General features: G+C 50.0%; 1 protein-coding gene across 2 annotated transcripts; it reads left to right on the forward strand.

Moving 5' to 3' along the window:
• POLA2 (DNA polymerase alpha 2, accessory subunit) lies at positions 1-26,940 on the forward strand. 2 transcript variants are annotated; one of them, NM_001024542.2, is given in 18 exon segments: positions 13-440; positions 3,438-3,562; positions 4,050-4,147; positions 4,516-4,573; positions 7,903-8,009; positions 10,704-10,897; positions 11,540-11,628; positions 13,067-13,222; positions 13,735-13,797; positions 14,756-14,798; positions 18,165-18,289; positions 19,077-19,115; positions 20,110-20,183; positions 23,643-23,751; positions 24,005-24,111; positions 24,939-24,998; positions 25,641-25,767; positions 26,480-26,940. In NM_001024542.2, coding segments are annotated over 18 exon segments (1,803 nt in total). In that variant the 5' UTR covers positions 13-361; the 3' UTR covers positions 26,630-26,940.
• The last annotated feature ends 116 nt before the right edge of the window (positions 26,941-27,056 follow it).

Below are 27,056 nucleotides of genomic sequence, written 5' to 3' on the forward strand. Positions count from 1 at the left end.
AAAGCATTTGGCGGGTTTTTCCGGGCTACTCTGTTTTGCTCCCATCACTGAGAAGTTCTGCAGTGGCTTTTAGGAAGCAGGACGTTCCAGGGGAGCGAACTTCTCAAGCTTTCTGTTTTCTTTCTCTAGGCGTTTGAGGGCTTCCAAAAAAAGAAGGAAATAGTGTTTCTCCGTGACTGACGACTGGGCCCTTCTGACCGCCTGAGGTCTTGGGCCATTTGGTCACTCCCCGCCTCAGGCCCTCGGAGGGTGAAAGGATCAGAGGGACCTCGTTCTGCTCATCGATCTCCAGGCTTGTGGGTTTCTTGGCGTCAGATCGGAGCTAGGGTGGGCCCGGCCCCGGTCCCCCTCCTGGGTCATCATGGCTGTGTCCGCCCAGCTCTTGGTGGAGGAGTTGCAGATCTTCGGCCTAGAATGCGAGGAGGCTGTGATTGAGAAATGTGAGTTCCTTGCCCCCTCTCTGGTCCCCAGCCCAGGTCCACCCCCTCCCTGCTCTATTCCGAGGTTCACCTCCCCTAGATGGGGCTTGTCGGTGTTTGTGAGATGAGTGAAACTGAGTTTGAAACTTTGAAATGCTCACAGGGTACTGCTTGGATCCCAACTGAAAAATAAGAATGTGAAGAATGGTTTTCAGTCAGCGCAGTTGCACAGAATTAGGAAAATGTTTAAAGCCCAACAGAAAAGCAAGAGATGTTGGGATTTTGAAATGTAGCTTTTTATTCCTGGCTCCTCCCTTTCCAGCCTACACCTTAACTTCTGCTGATCCATCACTTCTCATCAAAACTGTTGGTGGTCTGTGCAAATAAGAGTCCCTGTCCTGGGTTCCTAAAATTAAATTTTAGCTTTGCAAGGAACTTTAAGGAGCTTAGCAGCTGTTGCTGACAAAGTTTACAGGTGGAGAAACCTATTGTTGTTGTTGTTTAGAGGCTAGGTGTGTCAAAATGTTTTATGACCCCATGGACTATAGCCTGCAAGGCTCCTGTGTCCATGAGATTTTCCAGACAAGATACTGGAGTGGGTTGCCATTTACTTTTCCACGGGAGCTTCCCAACCCAGGGATCGAACCCATGTCTGCTGCACTGCAGGCAGATTCTTTACCACTGAGCCACGGAGAAACAGATAAGGAGAGTTAATTGCCTGAGCTGGGCTGTGAACCAGATCTCCTGCGCCCACGTCCAGTAGTCCATTGTATTGGTGAGGCTCTAGGGCAGTGTCAGGAAGCAAACTCTCGGGAGGTGTGGAGTTACCGGTTTTAGAATCAGGATGATCAGGCATCTGCCTTTACCCTTCATCAGCACATTGAACTTCTTTTTTAATATAGAAAACCAGAATGCAAACGTTAATTTATGAGAGACTGGAATACTCTAAATTTTTATGTCCAGGGCATTCTCTTCCCAACAGGAGACTTGAATGAGAAGACCAATCATAGTCAGAAGTTTACTTGGTGAGCCTAGAGTCAAAACAAGAGAAATGAGTTGTGTGAACTAAGTTTGTAAAGGCTTCAATCCAAGATGCCTCCTGGTCCCTTTTCGTGTAGGACCACATTGGCAGTGATGTTGGAATTCTAGACTTGTGCTTCATGATTGCTAACCTCACCTGGACCTCAATATTGCCTGACATATCTTAGCATATTTCCCTGATCTGTTCACTCTGAGTCTCCTGTGGGAGACATTCGTCACCTGGTCCTCCTTTGACAATCTTCTGTCCCATGCTCACTCTCAGCTGATGAACTTACTTTCTGTTTCCCTGAGAAAAATAGAAGGACCTGTGTCTATGCTATATTCCTTGCCTCCTCCCATTACAGTGAATAAATTCTCCATATTTCCAGCAAAAGCCACCCGCTCCACTTGAGTCTTGAATCCCATTCCTTCTCTCCTCCTTAAGGACATCACTTCAGTAATTCTTCCCTTTCTTATTTTCTGTTTTCTCTCCGTAAGATATTTTTTCCTAGTAGCCTAGGAATGTGACTCTTACCCCAACCTCTAAGTACTCCATTGTTGCCCCATCCCACTCCAGTTATCTTCTCCCAGTTACAACAAATCTTCTCAGAATGATGGCCTCTTCTTCAGTTTTTCCTCTTTAAGCCCATTTCAGTCAGCTTTTTCATCCCCACCGCTTCACTGAAACTGCTCCTCCCAGGGTCACCAACGACCTTCACCTGGCCAAAGCCGCAGATGCGTTTTTCTGTCCGCCTTTGGATGAGCAGCAGCATGTGATGCCATTCATCTGGTCCTCTTCTTTAAAATGCATTTTCCTCTTAGCTGCTTGGACACTCCTCCTGGGTGTTCTAATGTGCGTGCCACCACCTCTTAGCCTTTGCACATTCCTCTGCATTCTAAGCCCCAGCTCCTTGATGATCTCACCTGATCTCATGTGTTTGCTAGTGGTCCCCAGATTTATAACTCAGCCCAGACCTTTTGCCTGATCTGCAGGCCAGTCTGCCTCCCACATGTCTCCAGCTGGAAGTCTGATTGGCATCTCAGCCTCAGTGTCTGAAGCTAAGCTCCTGCTCCCTCTCCTCAGAGTTCCTCCTGCTGCCTCCCCATCTCAGTTCATAGTAACTGGCCCCTTCTAGATGCTCAGGCTAAACCCACAGCATCATCCTCATGACTTTCTCTCTTTACACCCCACATCCAGTCAGCAGATCCCAGGGGCTCTACCTTCAGGATGCTTCCAGTCTAGAGTCCAACCACTTCTCCCCTCCTCTACTGACACTGCCTTGACCCAAGCAACTGTCATCTCTCGCCATGGATTTTGCCATGGTTCTCTTCATTGGTCCCTGATTCCGCCCTTGTCCCCTTCAATCTGCTTAACACAGCAGCCAGGGTGACCCTGTTCATTGGAAGTCAGGTTGTGTTACTGTTCTATTCAAACCACCCAGTGATTTCTGAGCTTGCTCAGAATAGTTACAGGGGCCAGCAGTCTGCACCCCCTTTACCCTTTCAGCTTGTCTCTGTCTCCTCCTTCCTCTTTGCATCCCAGCCGTGGAGGTCTTGCTGCTCTTGCTTCTCCCTCAGGATCCTTGCCTGAAAGCTCTATCCCCTCAACACTGCCTGCCACACTCCTTTACTTCTTCCAAGTCTACTCAGATGTCATGCCCTCAATGAAGCTTTCCCTAATCACTGTGTTTAAAATTGCCAGCCCCCTGATCCCTCTCCAGGCTTTATTTTTTCTACAAAACACATTTAACCAGCTAACATACATTTTTTACTTATTTGGTTGTTTTCTGTCTCCTCTCCATAGTGAGCTGCGTGAGAACAAGGGTTTGTCTCTTTGTTATTCACTGCTATTAATATATCCTCGTGTCTAGAACAGTGCCTGTCCCTAGTAGGTGCTGAATAAATGACTATTGAATAAATAAAAGATTATTTTCACTTTTCAAGGTGAAAGCCACAAGAAATGAACTAAGTTCTTATGTGTCCAATTTCCCCCTACAGTGGTAGAATTGTGCATTCTGTATGGACAGAATGAAGAGGGAATGGCCAGCGAGCTTATAGCCTTCTGCACCAGCACACATAAAGACTGCTTTACCTTAGAGACCCTGAATTCTTTTGAGCACGAGGTAAGAAGAAACTGTAGGCAAACTAATAATGTAAATTTCCGTGTCTGCTCTGTCGGAAGGTGGAGCACCGTATTGAGAAGAGTATGTACCTTAGAATCAGACCTGGATTCCAGTCCCAAAGTGAGCTTGGACCAACTCTTTAATGACTCCTAACCTCAGTTTCCTCTTCAGTAGTGGTCCCCATGATGTGTATATTTTATGGTTATTGAATGAATTGAGAATGGTTGTAAGTCCCTCCTAAAACTATGCTCAGCAGGTGGTAGTTTGTCAGCAAGTAATTGGTGTTAATATTAGAATTGTTACGTGTTGCAGAGAAACAGCGACAGGTTAAGTCTTTAGTCTATCATGTACATCTTCATTCTTCTTTTGAGGAATTTTATATTTTCGATTATATTTCAAAATGCCCATGATTACCTCATGACTGTGGGAAACGCTTCCTCTATTACTTGACTATGGAATAATATATTCATTATCTTTTATTCCTCAGTTTCTGAGCAAAAGAGTATCCAAAACCCGACATGGCGCCTCCAAGGACAAGGGGCTCAGGCACGCAGGAGCCAGAGACATTGTCTCCATACAAGAGCTGTATCCTTTTCTGCTCAAGGCCCTTGTATCAATCTACATATTGTATTTTCTCATTGTCTATAGTTGCATGTGTAAGTTAAGAGCAAGTAATAAGGGATTTCCCTGGTGGTCCAGTGGTTAAGACTCCGAGTTCCCAATGCAGGGGACGTGGATTCCATCTCTGGTCAGGAAACTAAAATCTGGCGTGCTACATGGCATGGCCTAAAAAATTTTTTTAAATAAATAAATAATTTTTTGAAAACCACAAAAAACATAAGAACAAACTCAAATTTAAAGTAATATACCTAGTATTCAGATTTCTTATTTGATCGATCCTTGCCTTAGATTTTGGGTGGAAGTTTATTGTTTCTCTTAACCAGTGTTTTTAGAATTGAAGTGGAGGAGGAAGAGGAGACCCTCTTGAACTCTTACACCACACCCTCTAAGGTGCGTGTACCCTGTTTGGAAATTGCATTCTACACGTAGCATTTTTTTTCTTTATTCTAAAAATATCAGCACAGCACTTGAAGTTCTGAAGGAGAAAATTAGCCACTCATACAGTTCCTACTCTATTTCCACGTATGCATCTTCCTTTCCGATCATGTGCTAGATGATTTTACATGATGGCAGTCCTTGTGGACACATAGTTATCCTGCTGTCTTCAGTTAGCATATCATAAAATTTTGGTCAGTGTGATTTCCCCATAATTGCTCTTTTTAGTGGGAGTCTAGTTTTGTAGCGGGTGGAGGCACTGTGACTGCTGCTTATCCAGTTTATGTGTTGGGCCCCGTGGTAGGAGGCGGAGTAGAGCAGTGGAAGGGCACGGTCCTCAAAGCCTGAGTCAAAGACATAAGTGACCTCGAGTGAGCTGCTTTTCTCTCTCTGAACTGCCATTTCCTTTCCTACATAATCAGGGTTCATTCATTCACTTACTGAGCAACTACTGTGAGCCAGACACTGGATGAACTGGTGAATGAAGCAGCCAAGGTTGTGCTCTGCCCTCAAGAAGCCAATAGCCAGCAGATAATACCCCGTGATATTATCTTGAATAATATCTTGAGGGCTTGAACTAAATGAACATGTAAAGTGCCAAACCCAAAGCAATGTATTCAGTAATCATAGTCTTTATAGAAAATGAATTTGTGGCAATCCTTAAACAAGGAGCAAGCCTTAATCTATCAAAGTAAATTACACTGTAACAAAGAAGATGATAAGGGAATTCCCTGGCAAGAACCTGGTGCTCTCACTGCCAAGGCCCTGGGTTCAGTCTCTGATCTGGGAACTAAGATCCCACAAGCCACGCTGCACGGCCCCCCACCCAAAAAAAAAGAAGGAAGGAAAGGTGAGTCATTTAAATGTGCTTGTGGAGAGCAAAAAAGCTAAAATGTTCACAGCATCAGAGTTGTTCATATTTGGGAGGACTGACTCGTGGTAACTCAGCTCTCAGTAGACTGATACATAAATCAGATGCAAATTTACTTAATTTACTGTTGAAGTATACACATTTCCGATGGCTGAAATACCATATTGAGGACACCTCATTCCTGCTACAGAAGTACTCAGGAGGCTCGAACACAGATCAAAGTTTGGCCATGGAATCATAGCCAAGAGATGAGCTGAAATGAGTGAACAGTTTGAAATATGCATCTGGAGCTCAGAGGAGAGGCAGACTGGATCTGGGGTAGAAACAGGAAAAAGACTTGAACAGTGCCCAGCACGTGGGAACTCGGGCATCAGCGCAGCACGATGACAGGGTCAGAGCCCAGGGCTGGCCTTTCCCACCCAGACCAGTGCCAGGGGCAGGAGGGCCCATATTGCAGAGGTGAGTATGTCAGTGGTCTTAGCTTGTCACCATTAAATATTTAACTTGTGCAATGACAGCTACTCTTTTTTTATTTTAAAATATTTATTTATTTCTTTGTGCCAGGTCTTAGTTGCAGCATGTAGGATCTAGTTCCCCGAGCAGGGACTGAACCCAGGCTCCCCTCCATTGGGAGTGCAGAGTCTGAACCACTGGACCACCAGGGAAGTCCCACCAGCTACTCTTTTGCCCCCGTGCTCACCATAAATCTTCCGGTTGTAGTCCGGCTCCCCACATGTCCCGCCTGACAGGGAAAGATGTGTCAGCCTGGGGATTTGAAGTTCCCATGCTGCTGGCGTCATGCTTCTAATAAGTGAATAATCTGGCTATAACTTGGGTTCCTGTGTGCTGTGAGGATGAGCTCCCCCCAGGGTATGAGACTGCAGTCCCTCTGTATGTCTCGTTATGGGTGGATAACCCGGCCCGTAGTGTTAGCAGTGAGTCTCCTGAGCTTGCTTCGAGTGAGCACACCTCAGGGACGTCTCGAGCTGGTTTGCTGACACAGTCGGGTTTCACCACGTGGCTGAGGGCTGAGCCCCAAGGCTCTGCTCTTTCCCAGAGTCCTGTCCTCTTGCTTCATCCTGGGAGATGGACCTGGAGCTCTGTAGCCCCCTATATATTAGAAGGATCTTCGGGAAAAATAGTTTGAGAAAAGCCTATTGAAACCATAAAATCTTTGCCATCGTTTGGCCCAGTAATCGCTCCTAGTAAGAATCTCTCGTAAGAAATCATCCAAATTCCAGGAAAAGCTACGTGTGTGATAGCACCTCAGTATTTGTTGTCTCCAGAAACAGATACACCCAACAATAGAGAAGTAGTTACGTAGACTATTATGTATCAATTCCATCCACACAGCTACCAGAAAGGGTGAAGACTGACAAAGTAGGAGAAATGCTCAGAATTAATATACAGCAAAAAACTCAGTATATACAATACTTCAATGAAGGATCATATTCAAACTAAGATTATAACTATTAGAATATTTTCAATTGCAAAAATATTGAAATACTAGAAAGGAGTATTTTTAAATGGCTATTGTATAAGTGTGGTACATAAGGAAGGGTCCTTTTAAAATCTAGTTTCCATTCCAGCCACTTAAGGGTGGTTTCGAATCCTGCTTTCTCTCTCCTTGCCTGTCTGTAGTCACCACTGTAGGCAGCTTTGGTGGCATAACCTAAACCCGCAGCCAGGAGGAGCCCAAGGGCAGGGGAACGCCAGCCAACTAGCCGGCTGCCTGGTTTCCCTCCAGCGGAGGATTTTGTCTTTGCTCAGCCACAGTCCGTTGTCCCAGACTCTGGGGAGCGAGGGATCTCGGGATTTGCCAGTTTCACCCTCCACTCCAGGCATCTCTTTGGATTCTTCTTAATGAGCAAAACCACTCAGAAAACAAAACTGACCATCAGTGAGGCGTGTGCTAAATACTCTCCAAGTATGAGCTCACCCGTGTTATCTGCCTGGAGTCACTCCCTTCTTTAATTCTGAAAACGTGTGGTAGACTTTGCCAGAATAAATAGTAACATGGTCCCATCCCTTGACAGGAAAATGTGTCCGTGCAGGTTAAAACTGTTTGTGTAGCCAGACTCCCAGCTGCGGTGAAGCAGAGAGATGGGGAAGGAAAGTGAGCACACGAGCGATTTGACAGGACAGATTGCCTGCTTGGCAGTCCTCTGGGGGGATGTTGTTGGCATTTGTTTCATAGTTGCCTCCCAAATGGAGACAGCATACTGCTGAGGACTGAATTACAGTTGCTGAAGTCAGATTCTGCTTGAAAGATGGGGCCTTCAGAAGAAACCCAGGCCTGTGCAGTCTGTGCCCTTCATCCGGGCACGTCCTCCCTTTCTTCCTGAGGATATGCGCACTTCACTTAGCAACCTGGGTCTAGAGTGACTGGGCCCTTCTCCTGTTTTGCTTCTAGGGTTCTCAGAAGCGAACTATCACCACCCCAGAAACCCCCCTCACAAAGAGGAGTGTGTCTGCTCGGAGCCCCCATCAGCTCCTCTCACCATCGAGTTTCTCTCCAAGGTATGCATTCTGATAATTCAGCTGTCAGGCAGCAGGCCTGCCCTCCCCTCTCTCTGGTTACCTGGTGGAGGTAACCAGACACTACAGCCTGACTTAAGGAGGAGGGGTGGACGTTTCCCTCTGCAGTCGACTGGCTGGACGGCCGACTGCTCCCTCCCCTCTCCACCCTCATCCTGTGTGGAAAGTTACTGCTTCTTAGCTGTAGTTAAGGAAACTCACTTTCCACCCTCTTTTCTAGGGCTCATTTCCTAGCTCAGAAACTGATATCTCCTACCGAAAACAAACTGTCTATTCAGAAGTTGGGGAGCCTGCGAGTCTCTTGTCAGGAGGAGGCTAATAGGTTTCCACCTGCTTCTGTTAGTTCATGTGTTGTTGGTTTCTTTCTTTCTTCTTTTTTTTAGGTATTTATTTTTTAAAAAGAAAAGCACGTATCTTTGTTCATAATGTTGCGTAACCTGTTCTTTGTTCCTCACTCAGGTTACAACTAGTTGCTGAGTTTTCTTGTCCCTGAACCTACCCCAACTTCATTGGTATTTTATCCCTGCTGCCACTTCTGCACATAAATCCACAGGGATCACGTGTGACTTTTGGAAATCTATAAATGACACGTGTTCCATGAGAGAATTCCGTAGTGGGAGCTCTGCTGAGGAGAAGAAAGGGCTTTAGGTGCTGCCGCATCGGGATGGGGCAAAAGAACAGTGATGTGAACCAGTTAGGGTGACACTGGCTGCCGGGAGTCACTTCTAGACCAAGCAGAGCTTAAGACTTGCCAACCTAAGACTTTCTGTCACATCAGAAAGGAGGTGATAGGGACCTCCCTGGGAGTCCAGTGGTTAGAACTCAGCTCTTTCACTGCCGTAGTCCCAGGTTTGATCCCTGTCAGGGAACTAAGATCCCACAAGCCACTTGGCAGGGCCAAAACACACAAAAGAAAAAAAAAAGCGCTAGCATTGTTCAAGATCAGAGCGGGTCAGATTCTTCTTTTTTTCTTCAATTTATTTATTTATTTGGCTCTGCCTAGTCTTAGTTGTCGGAGAAGGCAACGGCAACCCACTCCAGTACTCTTGCCTGGAAAACTGCATGGATGGAGGAGCCTGGTAGGCTGCAGTCCATGGGGTCGCTAAGAGTCGGGCACAACTGAGCGACTTCACTTTCACTTTTCATTTTCATGCATTGGAGAAGGAAATGGCAACCCACTCCAGTGTTCTTGCCTAGAGAATCCCAGGACGGCGGAGCCTGGTGGGCTGCAGTCTATGGGGTCGCACAGAGTCGGACACGACTGAAGCGACTTAGCAGCAGCAGCAGTCTTCATTGCGGCATGTGGACTCTTTAGTTGTGGCATGTAGACTCTTGGTTGCAGCCTACAGGATCTCGTTCCCCAACCAGAGGTTGAACCGGGCCCCCTGCATTGGGAGCACAGAGTCTTAGGCCCTGGACCACTGGGGAAGTCCCCTGAAAGATAGTGGATCCCGAGGGCAGATTTGACTTTGGTGTGGCCCACTCCTGCTTTCAGGAGTTTTCACCCTGGCTTCCGAATAGAACTTTCTAGACTTAGAAGGGCATCTTTGGATGCACAGAGATGGCTGGTTACAGAGTGGTTCTTGTAGGTGCCAGCACCATGGCAGCAGTTCTGTTCTCTCAACAAGCAAGACTTTGAAACTTGTAGATCTGTTTGCAGCAGACCCCGTGTGAGCATCTTCCTGGGTTAAAGGGCCGGCTGTAATGTGCGCCTCACAGAGCTTCGTGCTTGGCGCAGTCGAGATGCCCTGCCTAGTCATTCTGTAATGCACACTAGTAAAGCCGACATCAGAAACTGGCTTCGTAATTTATGAAAGTAACTTCTAAATTATTCAGGTGGAGGCAGCACTGGAGACAGAGGTCATTAGTCAGGCTCGTTTGCTGCAGCCTCTCTGCAAAGGAGGAACCGGCAGCACCCACTGGAACAGTGCCCACGTAGAACTGGCTCCCGCAGGGTTTCAGGGCATCAGATGAAGCCTGTTGTAAGCAGGCCTCTCGGGGCACTGTGTTCACAACCAAAGGCTTAGAGGACCTCGCTGTCCTCTAAGCAGATCAGCCACACTCGTGTGTCCCCGGAGGTGGACTTTATCAGCGAGTGAGGAGAAAGACGAGAACTTGCCGATCGAGACTTGGAGAATGGGAGTGTTTGTTCACTGGCTGACGGAATTCATTACCTGTCCACCTCCAGAGACACTGGGGAAAGCTGATTCCCTTTCATTTAACTTCATTTTGTTACTGTTTCTACCTTGAACTGTATCATGAGGTGTTACGTGTACACAGAGCAACTTTCGGCTTATCCACAGTTGAGGCTCTGATGATATTCTAACAAATGCTAAAAATGCATAAGGAAGAAAATGGTACTTGAAACTGGCTCTTAATCAATTCAGAGTTTGGGTTTTGTTTTACTTTGTTAGTTTTAAGCCAGGAGAAGACCTTTTAAACTGTGTCTCTGTGTCTAAGCTTTTCTAAACACGTTTGGTATTCCTCAACCCCACTCATTCCTAAAATTCCTTAAAGGTCCAGAATGTCCAACCCCATTAAGCTGATTAGATTTATAAAATGTGAGGCCAGGCTGGCATGCCTCCAATCCCAAATTTCCAAGAGGTAACCTCATCTTAGACTCCTCTCCTTTTAGATGTGAACGCGGTAACTTTGATGTCTTTTGCTTCCAATCAGCGCTACTCCCCCTCAGAAATACAGCTCGAGAAGTAACCGGGGAGAAGTGGTTACCTCCTTTGGCTCGGCGCAGGGGGTGTCTTGGTCCGGGAGAGGAGGAGCTAGTCCCCTCAGCCTGAAGGTCTTGGGACATCCAGAGCCGCTCACCGGGAGCTACAAATACATGTTTCAGAAGCTCCCAGACATTCGAGAAGGTATTTGTTTTTCCCTTTGACATTCTGGAGGGTATAAAACCACCTGGAGGGGCTTGAATCAGTAACAAAGCGTCAGCTAGGCTGGTAGAACAAGTTCAAGGTTCCCTTTGATTGACAGATGTCCTCTGGGCGCCCCTATTAGGAAACGGATATGAGATGACCACTCTCAATAATTCTCCCAAATCACAAGCACTTTGCTAAGAAAAAGCACATAACCGTTTCCCAGTAACAACCACTTGAACTGTGTAGAGGAAGCCAATTAGAGTGTTAAAGGAAGCGGAGACATTTATGGCTTCTTCCTTGGAAAGACTGGAAGGCTCTTAGGGTTGTTCTTGGCTTCCCTGAAACCCCCCTGACCACCTGAGTAAGAGGCAGGCTGGGGAGGGATCCAGGCCGACTTTGGGACTGTGACCTCATCCGTGACCCCTCCCTCCCCCCGACCATGGCCAAATGGAAGGCCGGGTTCAGCAACCAAATATTGGGCAATTGGCTCGGGCTTGAGCAGCTTACAGACTGGCTGCTGTCCTTGGCACCCTGCCTGCTTCTGTGAAATGACTGACTTTAGTGTTTTACAAGGTGCTGTGTTTTCTCTGCTTGGCAAGTAAAATGTCTTAAACACACTTTTTCCCTCTGGGATTTCAGTTCTGACCTGTAAGATAGAAGAACTTGGCAGTGAACTCAAGGAACATTACAAAATTGAGGCTTTTGCTCCTATTCTAGTCCCAGCACAGGTAAGAGTTGTTCTAATAGTCTTTCCTGATTGATACTGTTTTTTTAAATCAATGATGAAAAGTCAACCTCCAGCTTCCTTTTCACTAACTGTCTACCTTCTAGTTAGAACATCTACCTTGGATGAACTTGGTAAAATGGGTTATAAGTGCTGTCTGGTTTTGTGACCAGATTAAATCATTTGCTTTGCACTTGGGTTAGAGCCTTGCGTGTAAACAAGATTGAGGGCCTTAAGCATTCAAGTGTCAGGATATGAGAACAGCAGCAAAGTGAGGATTTCCAGAAACGGTGACTCATGGTCTCTCCCCTTCTTTGGTCTCTGTCATCAGGGATCAGGTGCTGTGAATAATGTCCACGTCATACTTTAATCTAGCACGTGTACAGTGCTTTCTCTCTAGCATGTACGCTAAGGGGAGATGTGTTCTCAGAGTTTCTTTACGGCGCCTCTGTCACATATTTGCATTCAGAGGAGAATGGCCAGCTGGGGAAGATATGCAAAACCGTGTCATATAAGGAAGATTCGGGGGAGTTGGGAGGAAGTAGTGGAGGGGAGGCTGGGTTGTACAATCTCTTGGGGAAAGATTAGACTTCCTCGGTTTGCTCCCGGGAGTGAGAACAGGATAGAGGAAGCCACCGAGAGAGGAATTTCAGCTCAGTTTAATGAAGAACTTCCTGTTACAAGGCGGTATGGTGTGTGGTTAAAGGATATGGCCCTGGAGCCAAACATCTGGGCTTCAAACCCACACTTTGCCCACTGTTTGACGTTGATTAAATTATCTAACCTTTCAGCTGCTGGTTTTTCTCATGTCTAATATGGATGCAATAATAATATCCACCTCACAGTTATTGTGAGAGTTAAGTGAGTTGATACACATAAGCCTTTAGAACAGTGCCTGGTGTTCAGTGAGCCCAGTAAACCAGAGCTGTCATTAACCGTTATTCAGGAAATGGGTGAAGAAGGAAATGGCAACCCACTCCAGTATTCTTGCCTGGAAAAGTCAGTGGACGGAGGAGCCTGGCGGGCTGCAGTCCATGGGTTTACATGACTGAGCACGCATGCATGAGGAAGGTGGAGGGAGATGGATGGGTTGGTAGCGATAAGCTGGTAGAACTTAAAAAATGAGAGAGAGATATGTGGTGAGCGGGCTGCCAGTGGGGACGGTGGGCTCGGGCGCAAGTTCCCCTTCACTGGAGATGCTGTGGCTCAGACAGCCACTTAGAGGGGCTGGGGCATTAGATGGTGGACAGGCTAGGTGCCCTTTAAGGGTCCTTTCACCCCTGGGAGCCAGTGATGATACTTGTGGTCGCCTCGGGCTCAAAGTGATGCGCCACCAAAAACATGAGCGCTGTTACTGGAGGGCTGTTTTGCTCTCCATCGGGCGGACCAGATTGTAAGCTCCTGTGTCCCAAAGACTGTTGTTCTCCTGTGTATCTCGGTAGGAGCCCGTCACCCTGCTGGGCCAGATCGGCTGTGACAGCAACGGGAAGCTGAACCACAAGTCAGTGATTCTGGAGGGAGATTTGGAACATTCCTCAGGCGCTCAGATTCCAGTGGATCTATCTGAGCTCAAAGAATATTCTCTATTTCCTGGACAGGTGAGATCAGGGGTGTGTCTCCCCTCTGGATGCGGCTATGCTATTTGCTCCTGGTGTGTGTAGTGAACTGTGGCCAGGTGCCCCGCACTTTTGACCTCTGATGCCAAGAGGTGTAACTGGAGCTCAGGCACCAGAGTGGATGCCAGTGTGGGGGTTCCAGTCCCCTGTGTGCTCCGACCTTGGCTCTGGGATCTGCTGCCAGGTTTCAACCCCAGCTCCACCCCGCAGGGCGGATGACTTTGGCGATGTTACTTAACCTCCCAAACCCAGAGTGTCCTGATCTGTGAAATGGAAATGATAATCCTCACCTTATAGGAATGTTGTAAAAATGAGATCACCATGTAAAGCGTAATTATTATTACACTAATATAACCCCCTTCATTTGTTTTCTAGAAAAACACCCCAAGCTTACAATTACAGAATGAGAGTAGCTGGACAGTACTTGTAACTCTATCACAGTAACTTCTTCCAGACCTCCTGTTGACCAAGTCTGTCTGCTGCCTGCCTTTCAGGTGGTGGTCATGGAAGGAATCAACACCACGGGTAGAAAACTTGTTGCCACCAGACTCTACGAGGTACAGTGTGTGGGCTTCTCTCCATCCTGGAGCCCATCCTCTGTAAAGGCCTGTTGATTCGCTTCTCAATTCTCTGTAGAGTATGACCTACTTCTAGGTCAGGGCTTAGCAAACTGCTCCCCTAAAGGGCCAGACGATACATATTTCAGACTCCACAGACTTGGTCTTCATACAATGTCAACTCTGCCATCGTAGCACAAAAGCAGGCACGAACAACCCATTATCCAAAGAGCGTGGCTGTGTGCCAGTGAAAGTTTACTTACAGCAACAGGCGGTAGCCAGATTCGCCCATAGCTTAGCAGCCCCTGCTCTGCGGTGATCCTCTGCCGGCTTCCAGGGGATGTGGAAGAAGTAGCAGCACCTGCCCTCCCAGGCAGGACACTGATCCTGCAGTCGCCCGTTTTGCTCCTGCTCTTTCCTGGGTGTGTTTTGAGTTTAGCCGTGACCTCATGCTACCGGCTGTCTTGGCCACTCTGAGCAGTAGAGGAAAAGGGAAGGGGCATCAACTCTGTGGTCTTCCCTAATAGCTCAGCTGGTAAAGAGTCCACTTGCAATGCAGGAGACCCCGGTTCAATTCCTGGGTCGGGAAGATCCACTGGAGAAGGGATAGGCTACCCACTCCAGTATTCTTGGACTTGCTTGGTGGCTCAGCTGGTAAAGAATCCATCTGCAGTGCTGGAGACCTGGGTTCGATCCCTGGGTTGGGAAGATCCCCTAGAGAAGGGAACAGCTACCCACGCTAGTATTCAGGCCTGGAGAATTCCATGGATTTCGTAGTCCATGGGGTCTCAAAGAGTCAGACACGACTGAGTGACTTCCACTTTCATCAACTCTGTGGGCTTTTAGCTCCAAGGAGCAAGACACCCACAAACAAGCCCCCATTCAGTGCCCACCCCGTTCCTGACCAGAGGTGGAACCTGGGGCAAAACCTCACCACAGTTTTCTCTCCTGTTTGAAGGGTGTGCCGCTCCCATTCCATCAGCCCGATGAAGAGGATGGAGGTGAGCTAGACTTCCAAGGGTATTTGCCAACAGTGCGGGTGGAGAAGGGTGGGCCAGGGTCTGGAGCACAGTTCCTCTGGCCCTGGGAAAGCTTCAGGAGCTGTGAGAGAACCATTCTGGAGCTCCAGGGTGACCGCAGATTCATGGGTTCACGGGCCCTTTGTGGAAGGCCAGGGGTCTGAGCCTGTGTGGCTGGTCAGCCTTACCTCCTGTGCTCTGATTCCACAAGAGCTGGCATTTCAAGACTAATGTTGAACAAGTGTTTGAAGGTTGCTTTGAAAAAGAAAAAAACCAGTGGAATTCCCTGGCTATCCAGTACTTAGGACCCCAAGCTCCCAATGCAGGGGCACAGGCTCCATTCCTGGTTGGGAAAGATCTTGCATGCCATGCGGCCAAAAAATGAAAGGGAAGGGGGAAGAAAAGGAAAAAAACAAGAAAAGGGTAAAGAGCACCAATTTAAAAAAGAATTCCTTTAAATGCCATGTGATATTCTGGACAAGGAAAGGGGACATTAGTGGAAAAACCAGTGACATTTAAATAAAGTCACGAGCTAACAGTAACATACCAGTATTAATGCCTTCGTTTTGATGAATGTACCCTAGTTATGTAAGATGTTAGCATTAGCGGTTGCTGGGTGAAAGGTGTACATACGGGAACTCTGGACTCTGTTTGGGACATTTCTACAATTCTAAGGTTATTCCAAAAAGGAAACTCTATTTTAAAATTACATACATTTCTCAGGAAGCCTAGACCATCTTGGTAGCTAACCTAGATGAGAAAAGATGAACATTTCAGTAAACTTGGCTTCAGAACAATTCCAAGCATTTTTGTAAGCAGAGCAGTAGGCTGTTGAGGATTAGCAGGGAGATAGCTGATGCTACCTGTATTGTCAACACCCGCTCCACGTTAATGTTGTGTGAGGTCATCCTTAGAGGCGGCCTGGAATTGGGAGCAAGATTTAGGAGTTTATGACCTTGCACATTCTCTCAGGAAGTAAGTGTTTATGGAAACTGGAGTGCTGGTGTTGAATCAAGTTCAGGTAGCAAAGGGGACAGACAGGGCTGAACTGCCCGGAGCCGGAGCTGTGCCACGGAAATCTTTGGAAGCAATTGAATAAGTTGCTTTTGTTTTGTTAATAGTCATTTATTTATTTGGCTGCACTGGGGCTGCATTGTGGCATGCCGACTCTAGTTCCCTGACCAGGGATCGAACCTGAACTTCTTGCACTGGGAGTGCAGAATCTTAACTGCTGGAAGTCCCTGAAACAGTTGTTAATAGACATTTTGTGAGCAAGGTGTTGGGCTCAACACCTGGGTGTGGAGACACAGAATACATGGACCTGGCCCCGGGCGCTCACCGTTTACCTGGGGCCGGCGTCTCCTGGGCGCCTTGGAACTGAATGTAGCTTTGTCGCCTCCCCTCTGCACAGCACCAGTATTACTCTCCTCCTTGAATTCTCTATCTCAGTTCAGTTACTGCTACGCTCGACTAACAGTGGCCCTCATTCCTGGAATATATTCCTGAACATATGACTTTATATGGCAAAAGGGACTTTGCAGGTGTGACTAAGTTAAGGCTCTCGAGATGGGGGTTGTCCAGGTGGGCTCAGTGTAACCACAAGGGTCCTTATAAGGAAGGGCGGGAGAGGGCGGGTCACAGAGATGGACATGTCAGGTTCTGGCTTTGAAGATGGAGGAGGGGCCATGGGCCAAGGATGCAGGCAGCTCTGGAGGCTGGAAGGGGCCAGGAAAGGATTCTCCCCAGAGCCTCCAGAAAGAATGCTGCCCTGCCCACACCTTGATTTTAGGACCTCCGACCTCTTGGACTGTAAGATAACAAATGTGTATTGTTTTAAGCCACCAAGTTTGTGGTAGTTTGTTACCAAAACCATAAGAAGCTAATAAAGCTGCCTGTTAAGAAGTCAAGGATCATTGGCTTTGTTGTAAGCTACAGAACCTGGTTCAGACTAATTTAAGAGAATTTGTTAGGGGAAACTCAGGTAGCACACAGCCCGGACAATGGCCGGAACAGGCTTACAGTCCGGATCACGGCTCAGCAACGCCAGGTGTCCAGGTAGCAGGGAGTCCTGGGCTGCACTGACCAGGCACCTCAGCTGGATGGGTCAGCGCCTGTCTTTTTTCTGTCCTTGCATAGTTCACCTTGAGATTCTGGAATCCAGAGGAGAGAGTGAATGGCTTAAGCCAGTACATGCCTGCTGCTCTTTGGCTGGGGAGGACGGTGCACCTAACTTACATCTCCATAGGGCAGCAGGTGGAGGGGAGAGGACCTTATGGACGCCAAGGCGGATTCTCTAAAAGGAAAGCAGATGCTTTGAGGAAAAGGGCACCCCGAAACAAGGCCCTGCACCCCATAACACGAGAGTCTCCCGTCCCAAGCCTTGCCCCCTAGCTGGTCTTCCCGGACCCCTCGATGTACCAAATTCTCCAGCTGCTCTCAACACTGATGGTCCCTCCCACTGAGCTCGCAAACCTCAGTGCTGTTGGGGACCTGCCTTGCCCGGGCTCCCCAAAAACTCTGCTCTCAAGTGTAAGCAAAGTCACAAAAAGACAAATACCACATGATTCCCCTTAGATGACGTTCCTAGAGCCGTCAGAATCATAGAGGTGGTTGCCAGGGACTGGGGGAGGGGGAGCAGGGAGTTAGTGTTTAACGGGTGCGGAGTTTCATTTTTACGAGATAGAAAGAGCTGTGGAGATGGAAGGTGGTGACAATTGCACAACATTATGGATTTATCTAATACCACTCCAGTGTTCTTGCCTGGAGAATCCCAGGGACAGAATAGCCTGCTGGGTTGCCAGCTATGGGATCGCAATACAGTCGTACGTGACTGAAGCGACTTTGCAGCAGCAGCAGCAATACCACTGAAATGTTGGCTTAAACATGGCTGTGATCAGGAGGAATTTCCCTGGTGGTCCAGTGGTTACACTCCGAGTTTTCACTGCTGAGGGCTCAGGTTCGATCCCTGGTCAGGAAACTAAGGTCCTGAGACCCACGCAGCACGTCCCCCCGCCCCCCAAAAAGTTGAGTTTTGTGTTGTATATATTTTACCACCAAAAAAAAAAAGTTAAGAGGAAAACCACGTAAGCAAACGTCACTTCGATCAATTCTCTCCTGACTCCCACCTTCCTCCCATCGTCTCTGGAGTTCTGGTTGCTTGCACACTTGCCTGTCTGTGCAGCTCATGGAGGGCTCTTTGAGGGCAGGGTGAGGTCTCATTCCTTTCAATCCCCTGAGTTGCACATGTGGGACTCTTAATTGAGTCCCAAGGCTTCTTGCCCTCATTGTCCTTTCTCCCACCATCCCAGCATCTTCTCATCAACACCTTAACAATCCTTTCCGGCTTAGATTCTGAGCAGTTCATGGTCCTGGTGGCCTGTGGGCCGTACACCACATCTGACAGCATCACCTTTGACCCCCTGCTCGACCTGATCACCATCATCAACCGCGACCGACCGGACGTCTGCATCCTGGTAGGGCCCCTCCGGGGACAGGTCACCTAGGGAGGCACCGAAGGGAGAATGGGGTGGGCGTAGTCTTAGAAAAAGGTCTGATGAGGTTCTAAATTTTTAGGAAGAGTGTCAAACTCTCCTCCTTCTTAAAAGTATTTCTGAGTTCTTGGTCTCCCTCTTTGGCGAGGTGTGTGTGGTCTTTGTTTTAACGTTTGTTTATCTGGCTGCACCGGGTCTTAGTTGTGGTGCGTGGGGTCTCTGATCTTCGTTGCAGCATGCAAGATCTTTAGCTGTGGCGTGTGAAATCTAGTTCCCTGACCAGGGATAGAACTCGGGCCCCCTGCGTCGGGAGCAGAGTCTTAGCCCCTGGCCCACCAGGGAGTCTCTTTGTGTGCATGGTCGTAATCAAAAAGCCCAAGGGGTTTGCCACCTGCACTGACTTTTCAGTATTTCACCTCTTGTCTAATTACTCCCATTTGTGGACTCATCTCTTTTGAAAGCCCAGAGTACTGCTTCTTGGAGGTAGACTGCCCTTGCTGGGTTGAAGGGGGAACAAAACCCAGCATTATAGGAGACAAAGCAGCTAGTGACGGCCCAGTGCCTGGCCATCCAGGGGGCTGTGTCCTTCTGCCTGTGATATGGCTGGGCACCATCCCACCCCCGCCACCTGCCACCTGTCCCAGCCTGTACAGGCAGCCTTGGAGGGAGAGATGGATCCTGGGCGGAGAACTGCTAGGATCGGGTGTGTGAGGGTACTCAGAGGCACGTGCAATTCTGATGTGTTCTTTTGGTACCTTCGTTTCTGCAGTTTGGCCCTTTCCTGGACGCTAAGCATGAACAGGTTGAGGTAAGTGGCTGGGGCTGGAGTCAGGGAGAGACTGGGTACTCGCATTCAGTCAAGGCCTCACTGTTACTTTCATCTCTTGGAGTTTATCCTGCATCTGTAACAGCCTAAATGAATCCCTGTGGCTGATTAGAAAAACATGATTGCAGGGCAAGTCTAATAAAGGTACTGAATGTGAGGGCTTCATTTCACCAGAGTACAGAGCCATCTGGAAGCTGGGGCGGGTTGGGGAGGGGATCCAAATATCTGAGTCCTGGTCCCCTTCGTGTACATGTGTGGCTCTGGGGCAGGAGGGTGGGTGAGGTGCCCGTGGTCCCCCGGAGCTGTGCCTGTGAAAGCCCTTTCCTGGCTGCAACAGCTCTGGGCCCTGAGTGTCACTGTCCTTTGAACTTAACACACAAATGGCCCTTCTGGAGGGGTTTCTTTGTTTCGTTTTTTTTTCAATTTTCAACTGCTGGGTCTTCACTGCAGGCGAGCTCTTCTCTAGCTGGGCAAGCAGGGGCTGCTCTTCAGTTTCGGCGTGCAGGCGTCTCGTTGCAGTGGCTTCTCTTGTTGCGGAGCATGGACTCTAGGGCATGCAGGCTTTAGTGGCTGCGGCACGTGGGCTGAGTCGTCGCAGTTCCTGCACTCTAAAAGCACAGGCTCCGTTGCTCCTCGGCATGTGGGATCTTCCCAGACCAGGGATCCCCTGCATTGGCAGGTGAATCCCTTACCCCTGGGCCAGCAGGGAAGCCCTCTCAGGTTTACCAGCCACAGCAAAGGCTTCAAAGCTCTCCCTACTCCCCTCGGCTCACTTTCAGGACTGATTCTTCCCTGACCTCCTTGCCTGCTCCCAACTAGACTCAGTTCTCAAAAGGACAGAGACCTTTGTCTCGTGTATCTTTGCATCTCCTTCAGCTCCTCACCCAGCATCTGCCCCCATGGCCGTCTGACCAGCGCTCTACAAGTGAACAGACACCAAACATTCAACCTGTAAATCTCCTTTCTTTTCTTGCAGAGCTGTCTGCTGACGAGCTCATTTGAAGATGTTTTCAAGCAATGTCTCCGAACAATTATTGAAGGAACACGAAGGTCAGCATTCAAAATACTGGGCAGAACCTTACATTTCCTGAGTTTCTCCAGGGCTCCCCGTTAATGCTGAAACCGTTCAAAAGTCGTGGTAGTTCCCATCCTTGTATCCTTTTGAACTGCAGAGATCAGCTAGAACCCTTGCACTTCAAGCGCGCCGACCCTGAGTGAAGAAGCATCTTTGTAAAAACAGAGATAAACACACTGGAAAGGACAAGGCTGCCCAGACTCGCTCTTCCCTGGCTCTTTCTGCATTTCCTTCCTTTTCTTACTCCCTTTTGTAGAAATTCATGTTCCCTGGGAATCTTCCCGGGGTGGGGCCGGGGAGTGTTTGATGGCTTACAGCACAGAGTCCCAGGGGGCCTAACATCTCCTGTGAGTGAGAGTTGGGGGGTGAGCCCAAGTCCTTCCCCGAGTCAGTGCTTCGATGGTTTCACGGCGCCCCGCGACAGCTCGTACGTGGGTGGGGACGCATGAGGGTGGGGATTTTGAACCCTTGCCAGGGACTGGAGGGATGGGACTGGGAAAGGTCATAGCGGTGATGAGGGCTGGGCAGTTCTAATTTGAGAGAAAAGTCGCTATTCCAGGAAGAGCCTAAGCTAGAAGTAGAAAGTTTTTCTGGAAGCTGACACCCCCATTTCCTGTCGCTCCCCTCCAGTGCCCGGGTTCGAGAGAAGCTGCTCTTGGTGGTGGATCTCCTCCTCCGGGGATCTGCCTGCCAGGAGCTGAGCTCATCGAAAACAAACATTCCTGAGGCTAAGTGTAAAATACGTCTGGAACAACGGTGGTTTTTGAAACAAGATGTATAGTCTTCCGCCCTTGGCGGTGAGAACTGATCCCAGCAATGATTAGCTGTCATTCTACCTTCTCGTCCCAGCAGGGTAGGCCTCTCGGACTGGGGGAGAACCCCAACCGTCCCCAGAATCGGGGGGCTCGGATCGTGTGGTGTGACAGCCTGCAGCTGGGCCTGCCGCTCCCTTCTCCCTCCCCCACTCCAAGTGACACGACAGGTGTCTTCCCTCTGCACCCCCAGGGTTGTTGGGACCCTGAATGAGTTTGTCAGACCTGGAGGCTCCTCAGGAGATAAGTCCCTGAAAACCAGGGGCAGGCCTGGTGTCCCTGTTTTGTCAGCCCTTGGGTCCCCTCCGGGATAGGCAGGGACCGCCCCGCACGCCAGCCGGGTGCTTTCCCTTTGAGATGGGGTTGTTTTTGGTTCCTCACCCCATGTGGTATTGACAGCAGTGCCACACAAAGAACAGACCGGGCATTGTTGCCCTGGGGGTGAGCTCCCAGCACCACCAGGCACTTTCATCTGCAGCCAGAGTGCGCCTCGGGGAGAGGGGCTGCCCACCCTCCCCAAACAGTATAAAAATGGCCCTCTTTGGGGGGATTTATTTTTACTCTGAGGGGTCAGCAGTACAGAGCACTGAGCCCATTTATCAGTGAAAACCAGAGCCCATGAGGAAGTGCAGCCTCCCTCCCGGGAGCCCAGCAGAGCCCCGGAGCTTGAGGGAGCGGCTGCGAGGCCCGGCCCACCATGATGTGTGAAGTTGTGCAATGCTCAGCATAGTTGGAATTTTCTCGCGGATCCCTCCCCCTACAACCCGTGTATAACTCAGAGCAGGAGGCCCGTTTCCTCCTTAACTGTTGCTCTGCCAGCTCCTGCGAGGAAACAGAGCAAGTCCACGTCTTAACAGCGGCCGGCTGCACCTCTGCTCTTTGTGTCCATCACACACTGAGCCCCGGGGTTCTGGAACACACACTGTCCCCTCCAGGCCACCCCTCGCTCGTTTGCCAGGCTTCAGCACCCAAATTGGTAGTCTTGGATAATCACAGGGAACTTCTCAGTGGCAAAGGGACAGTAACTCATTTGCAGAGCACCCTTGGTCTCGAGGTTCAGATTTTCCGCTGCAGAAGTGTCGGCTCACGCTTTGAGCAGGCGTGACAAACAAGTGGCACGTGTGTGAGCATCAGCAGCACCTTTATCCCTCGTGAGAGGCAGCTGTGTCCCTATACCTGCACAGGTGGGTACCTGCCTGTGCCCACCTTTGGGAAGCCTTCTCGTCTTAAGCAAGAGAGGGCGCTAGAAGTGAAAGCTAGTGGTGGGTGTTGTTCAGTGGCTAAGTTGTTAACGATTCTTGTGGTCCCATGGACTGTAGCCTGCCGGGCTCCTCCGTCCATGGGATTCCCCAGGCACGGATGCTGGAGACGCAAGAGAAACAGGTTCAATTCCTGGTAGGGAAGATCCCCTGGAATAGGAAATGGCAACCCGCTCTAGTATTCTTGCCTGGGAAATCCCATAGACAGAGGAAACTGGCGAGTCCGTGGGGTCACAAAGAGTCAGACACGACTGAGCAACTGAGCATGCACAGGGATCGAACCCAAATCTCCTGCTTGGCAAGTGGATTCTTTACCACTGAGCCACCAGAGAAGCCCAGCGGATGTCAGATATGCCTCCAAAATAACACCTTCCACCTTAGGCCCCTCTGCCAAGGACAGCGAGGGAATCAAGGAGATGGGTTTTTTCCCTCTTCTCTTGTGTGGCTGGAGAGGATAAAGCGTCGGCCCCTAGAGTTTCGGGGTTTCTCTTCACTTCTGTGTTATAACCCTCCACAGAGGGAAGTCTGTCATCTCTGCTTCTGCTGTTGCTGGTAGATCTCTCTTTCATGTTTGTCAGACCGTCAGCTGAGGAATAAAAACCAGCCCTGGTTCCCTGTGTGAGGCGGAGGGGCAGGGAGGGGGCGTGAGCTCTGGGAGAATGCACCATCTCTCCCCCTCCTGGATCCAGCCTGCCTGCCTGGTCCCTCCCGAGGGAAGAGCCCCCAGTCAGGGAGGCAACTGGACACCTAAAAGCCACATCTGTTCACCCAGTGTGAAGAGTCAGAACTTTGGCTTCAGCTCTTGGTCTGAGGAAGGTGAAGATGTCTCAGTCTCTCAGCTGTGTCCGACTCTCCAAACCCGTGGACTTCAGCCCTCTAGGCTCCTCTGTCCATGGAATTCTCCAGATAAGAATACTGGAGTGGGTTGCCATTCCCTTCTCCAGGGGATCTTCCCAACCCAGGAATCGAACCCGGGTCTCCTACATGGCAGGCAGATTCTTTACCACTGTGCCATCTGGGCTCTGAGGATTTCTGGTCACATCCTTGTCCTTCCTGATTTTCTAGATCTCTGTCTCGTCTTCCCTTTTTCTGCCGGTCATCCTCTTCCTCTCTCAGTAGAACATGATGCGGAGCTGCGAGAAAACATGTCCTGAGCCCGTCGAGGTGGTTGTGTGATAGAACAGCCCGTCTCTCACACCCAGTACCCCATGGGGAAACAGCAGCCCCTCCTCATGGAAGAGCTCTGTTTGAGCATCTCCCTTGGAAGCAGGCTCTTGTCTGATGCCCTGACACTTGGAATCTGTCACCCGGCTATGAGCTGTGTTCATCTTCCTTCTTCTGACATGTTTTTTTTGCAAACCAGCTCCGGCTCCCACCTCATCATCGTCCCGTCGCTGAGAGACGTGCACCACGAGCCCGTGTACCCACAACCTCCCTTCAGCTGCTCCGACCTGCTTCGAGAGGACAAAAAGGTACACGCGTCCCCTCCGTAACAGCAGGCAGCCGAGTGCAACGTGCCGGTGGCGACCACCCAGCTCCATCTGGAAGTGGAGGGTGGGGAGATGGAGGGCCTGACTCTCAGCTTCTCTTTATCACAAGCACATGTGTTATGTACTGTGTGTTGGACTTTCCGTGGTCTCCCCAGCCCTCTGGACCCCCCACTTTCCCAGAGGAGAAGTTTCTAACTGCGACACACTAACACCTGCCCCGCCCTTCTCGTTCCAGCGAGTGAGGCTCGTGTCCGAGCCCTGCACCCTTTCCATCAACGGAGTGATCTTTGGTTTGACATCCACCGACCTGCTGTTCCACATGGGGGCTGAGGAGATCAGTAGGTGAGAAGGGGCTTCCAGTTCCATGGGCAGTTTCTGGCCCTCTGGACCCTGGTCCTGTCCTTGGCCAAAGGCCTGCTGGGCAGAGTCTCAAACGGGCAGTCCCTAGAGCAGCACTTTCTGCCAAACCCTTTGGCCAGTGAGTTTCTCTGCACCCACAGGGGGCGGCGGGACACGCATGTGTCTGTTACCACTTGTCTGCGGTGTTTGAGGCCCTGCGGGGTCCCTTCCATCGTATCTTTGCCCCTAATTTCTAGTCATAGACATTCATCTACTTTGCTTCCTTTGCCACATGTGTGACCTAAACAAGCTGTCCATGCGCATGGGGTGACTGTATTTACCCTGGAGGGTATGCCCCCTCCCAGAACAAGGTATTACTCTGCAGGGGATCAGATGCTACCGGGTCTGTTGAACTGAGGCCCAGCGGTTCAGTTCTTCCATTACCTGTGATGGGAAGGAGTGTGGAGCCATTCGTGTGTTAGGAGAGATGGGTGTGTGCAGGTTGGCTCTGGTTGGAGGTGCAAGGGTCAGCCAGCTACAGCTGGCCCCTCGAGGGGCAGACCCCACGTGCTCTCGCACGGTGTGGGGCTGATGACGGCCTGCCTGGGCCTGATCACAAGGAGTTCCCGCTCTTCCCCTTCTCAACCCAGTGTCCTGCTCAACAGACCGAGCTGTTTACAGATACGTCTTTAAACTTCCCCAGAGGCAACTTCCTGTCACACACCTTGGCCACATCACTTCTCTCTAGTTTAAGAAATCCTCCCCAAAGAGAAACAGGTGCCGAGAGACAAGTTTCCACATTCCGTTTCTTGCTTTTCTTCCTTCTGCAGTTCTTCTGGAACTTCAGACCGGTTCAGCCGAATTCTTAGACACATCCTGACCCAGCGGAGGTGAGCCCGCCCGGTGGGGCACCTGCCCGTGCCCGGGGTGCTTTGGAGTCACAGAGCTCGGACAGATTTGACTTCAAGAACCTTCCCCAGTGGACGTGAAAGTTGCTCAGTCGTGTCCAACTCTTTGCAACCCCATGGACAGCAAGGAGATCAAACCAGTCAATCCTAGAGGAAATCAACCCTGAATATTCATTGGAAGGACTAATGCTGAAGCTGAAGCTCCAATCCTTTGGCCAGGCCACCTGATGCAAAGAGCCAACACATTGGAAAAGACCCTGATGCTGGGAGAGATTGAGGGCAGAAGGAAAAGGGGCAACAGGGAATAAGAGGGTTGGATGGCATCACCGACTCAGTTGACATGAGTTTGAGCAAATTCCTGGAGATGGTGAAGGACAGGGAAGCCTGGCCTGTGCAGTCCCTGGAGTCACAAAGAGTCAGACACGACTTAGCAACTGAACAACAACAGCCTTCCCTAGGCCCCACCAGGGAGCTCCCTCCTGGCATGACAGGCCTGCTCTGTCCCCCAGATACAGAGGCGGGGAGAGGCAGGGTGTGACAGCGTGAAAACCAGCGGCAGAGAAGGAGTCCATCTGGGGACGGCTCCCGAGTCCGCTGCTGCTGACTCTCTCTTCCTCTCTGCAGCTACTACCCACTCTACCCACCCCAGGAGGACATGGCCATCGACTACGAGAACTTCTACCTCTACGCTCAGCTGCCCGTCACCCCCGACGTCTTCATAGCCCCATCAGAGCTGAGATACTTCGTGAAGGTGGGTTTGAACTCAGCCATTTCCCAGCAATGCCAGAACCAGTTCCTTTCTGGAGCCCTGGCACTTAACTCCTCTCGGGTCTGCTGGTGGGGACAGTGGCCTCGTTCCTTTGGGGGAGGGGTAGGAGTAGAAAACAAATCTGTTAGTATAATGCTTAAGTGATGCGCCCTTGCTGCCCACTGCCACCACCCCACCCCACCCACGGCATGGTGCTCAAGCAGCCCAGCCTGGAAGCCCCGGAGGCAGCTAGGAAGGCCCTCGAACCACGGTTCTCACCCATGGCCACCTCGGGTGACCTGGGCTTGCCTGTCCCCTCCCTGAATTCTGAGATGAGCTCCCAGCAGCTCTTGGGCACGTTCAGGTTCAGGCTCTCGTGGGGGAATGTACCCCATCAACCTCCTCTTGCCAAAGCAGAGCCAGTCCAACCTCAGGAGGTAAACCTTTCACGCTGTGAAACCAATAGAGCAAGTTTGTCTCCACGTTTGGGAATTGGCTGAGTCACCTTCTTTATTTTGTTTTGGAGACACAAGAGGGACTCAGAGTTTTCTGTAATAAATTAACACATTGGCCCAAAGATGGTTTTCGTCTGCCTTTGTTTCCAGTTTCTATAACATCCTCTGGGGCTGAACCCCTAGATGAGTCCAGCTTCTTCACATCCGTGCCCATGGTTTCAGCCTTTCCAGACCCACAGTCACTCTTTCCTCCCCTCCAGGACATCCTCGGCTGCGTCTGTGTGAACCCGGGGCGCCTCACCAAAGGCCAGGTGGGGGGCACCTTCGGCCGACTCTACCTCAGGAGGCAGACCACAGGCGGTGAGGGGCGGCAGAGTCCGTGTGCTGCCGCCCAGGTGGTCAGGATCTGAGCCGCTGTCCTTCGTCAGCCCCGTCGCGCAGGCCTCACAGACGTCGGGACTGGGAGTAGCCCTCTGACAGGATCCCACCCGTGGAAGGGGCAGGGGCCCTGCGGGAAGGCCTCGGGCAGCTGGTCCCCATCCCTGAGTCCAGCTTCTCTGGAAGAAAACTGTTGTTTCTTCCTGGACACTTAGAGTCCAGAGAGAACTGGCCGTGGGTGCAGCACGCTCAGGAAGGTCAAGGCTTTACGATTTTGTATATGAGTCAGACAGGAAAACAACTTTTGGAGAAATAGAATAAATTCTGTAACTTCTGCGTTGAATCTGTCTTCCACTCCTTCTTTTTCCTGGTAGTGAACAAAGAATGTTGCCTCCTCGACCTCTGTCCAGAGAAGCAGAGCGTCTGTCATGCTGAGTTTCCGCCCAGCCCCAGCTCTGA

The sequence above is a fragment of the Bos taurus genome, chromosome 29 (genome assembly GCF_002263795.3).
Source record: "Bos taurus isolate L1 Dominette 01449 registration number 42190680 breed Hereford chromosome 29, ARS-UCD2.0, whole genome shotgun sequence".
Lineage (NCBI taxonomy): Eukaryota > Metazoa > Chordata > Mammalia > Artiodactyla > Bovidae > Bos > Bos taurus.

Coding starts and splice junctions, on each gene's coding strand:
- POLA2 (XM_005227073.5), top strand. CDS start 362: ATGGCTGTGTCCGCCCAGCTCTTGGTGGAGGAGTTGCAGATCTTCGGC. Junction 3,563..4,049: donor TGAATTCTTTTGAGCACGAG/GTAAGAAGAAAC, acceptor TTTATTCCTCAG/TTTCTGAGCAAAAGAGTATC. Junction 11,629..13,066: donor CTATTCTAGTCCCAGCACAG/GTAAGAGTTGTT, acceptor GTATCTCGGTAG/GAGCCCGTCACCCTGCTGGG.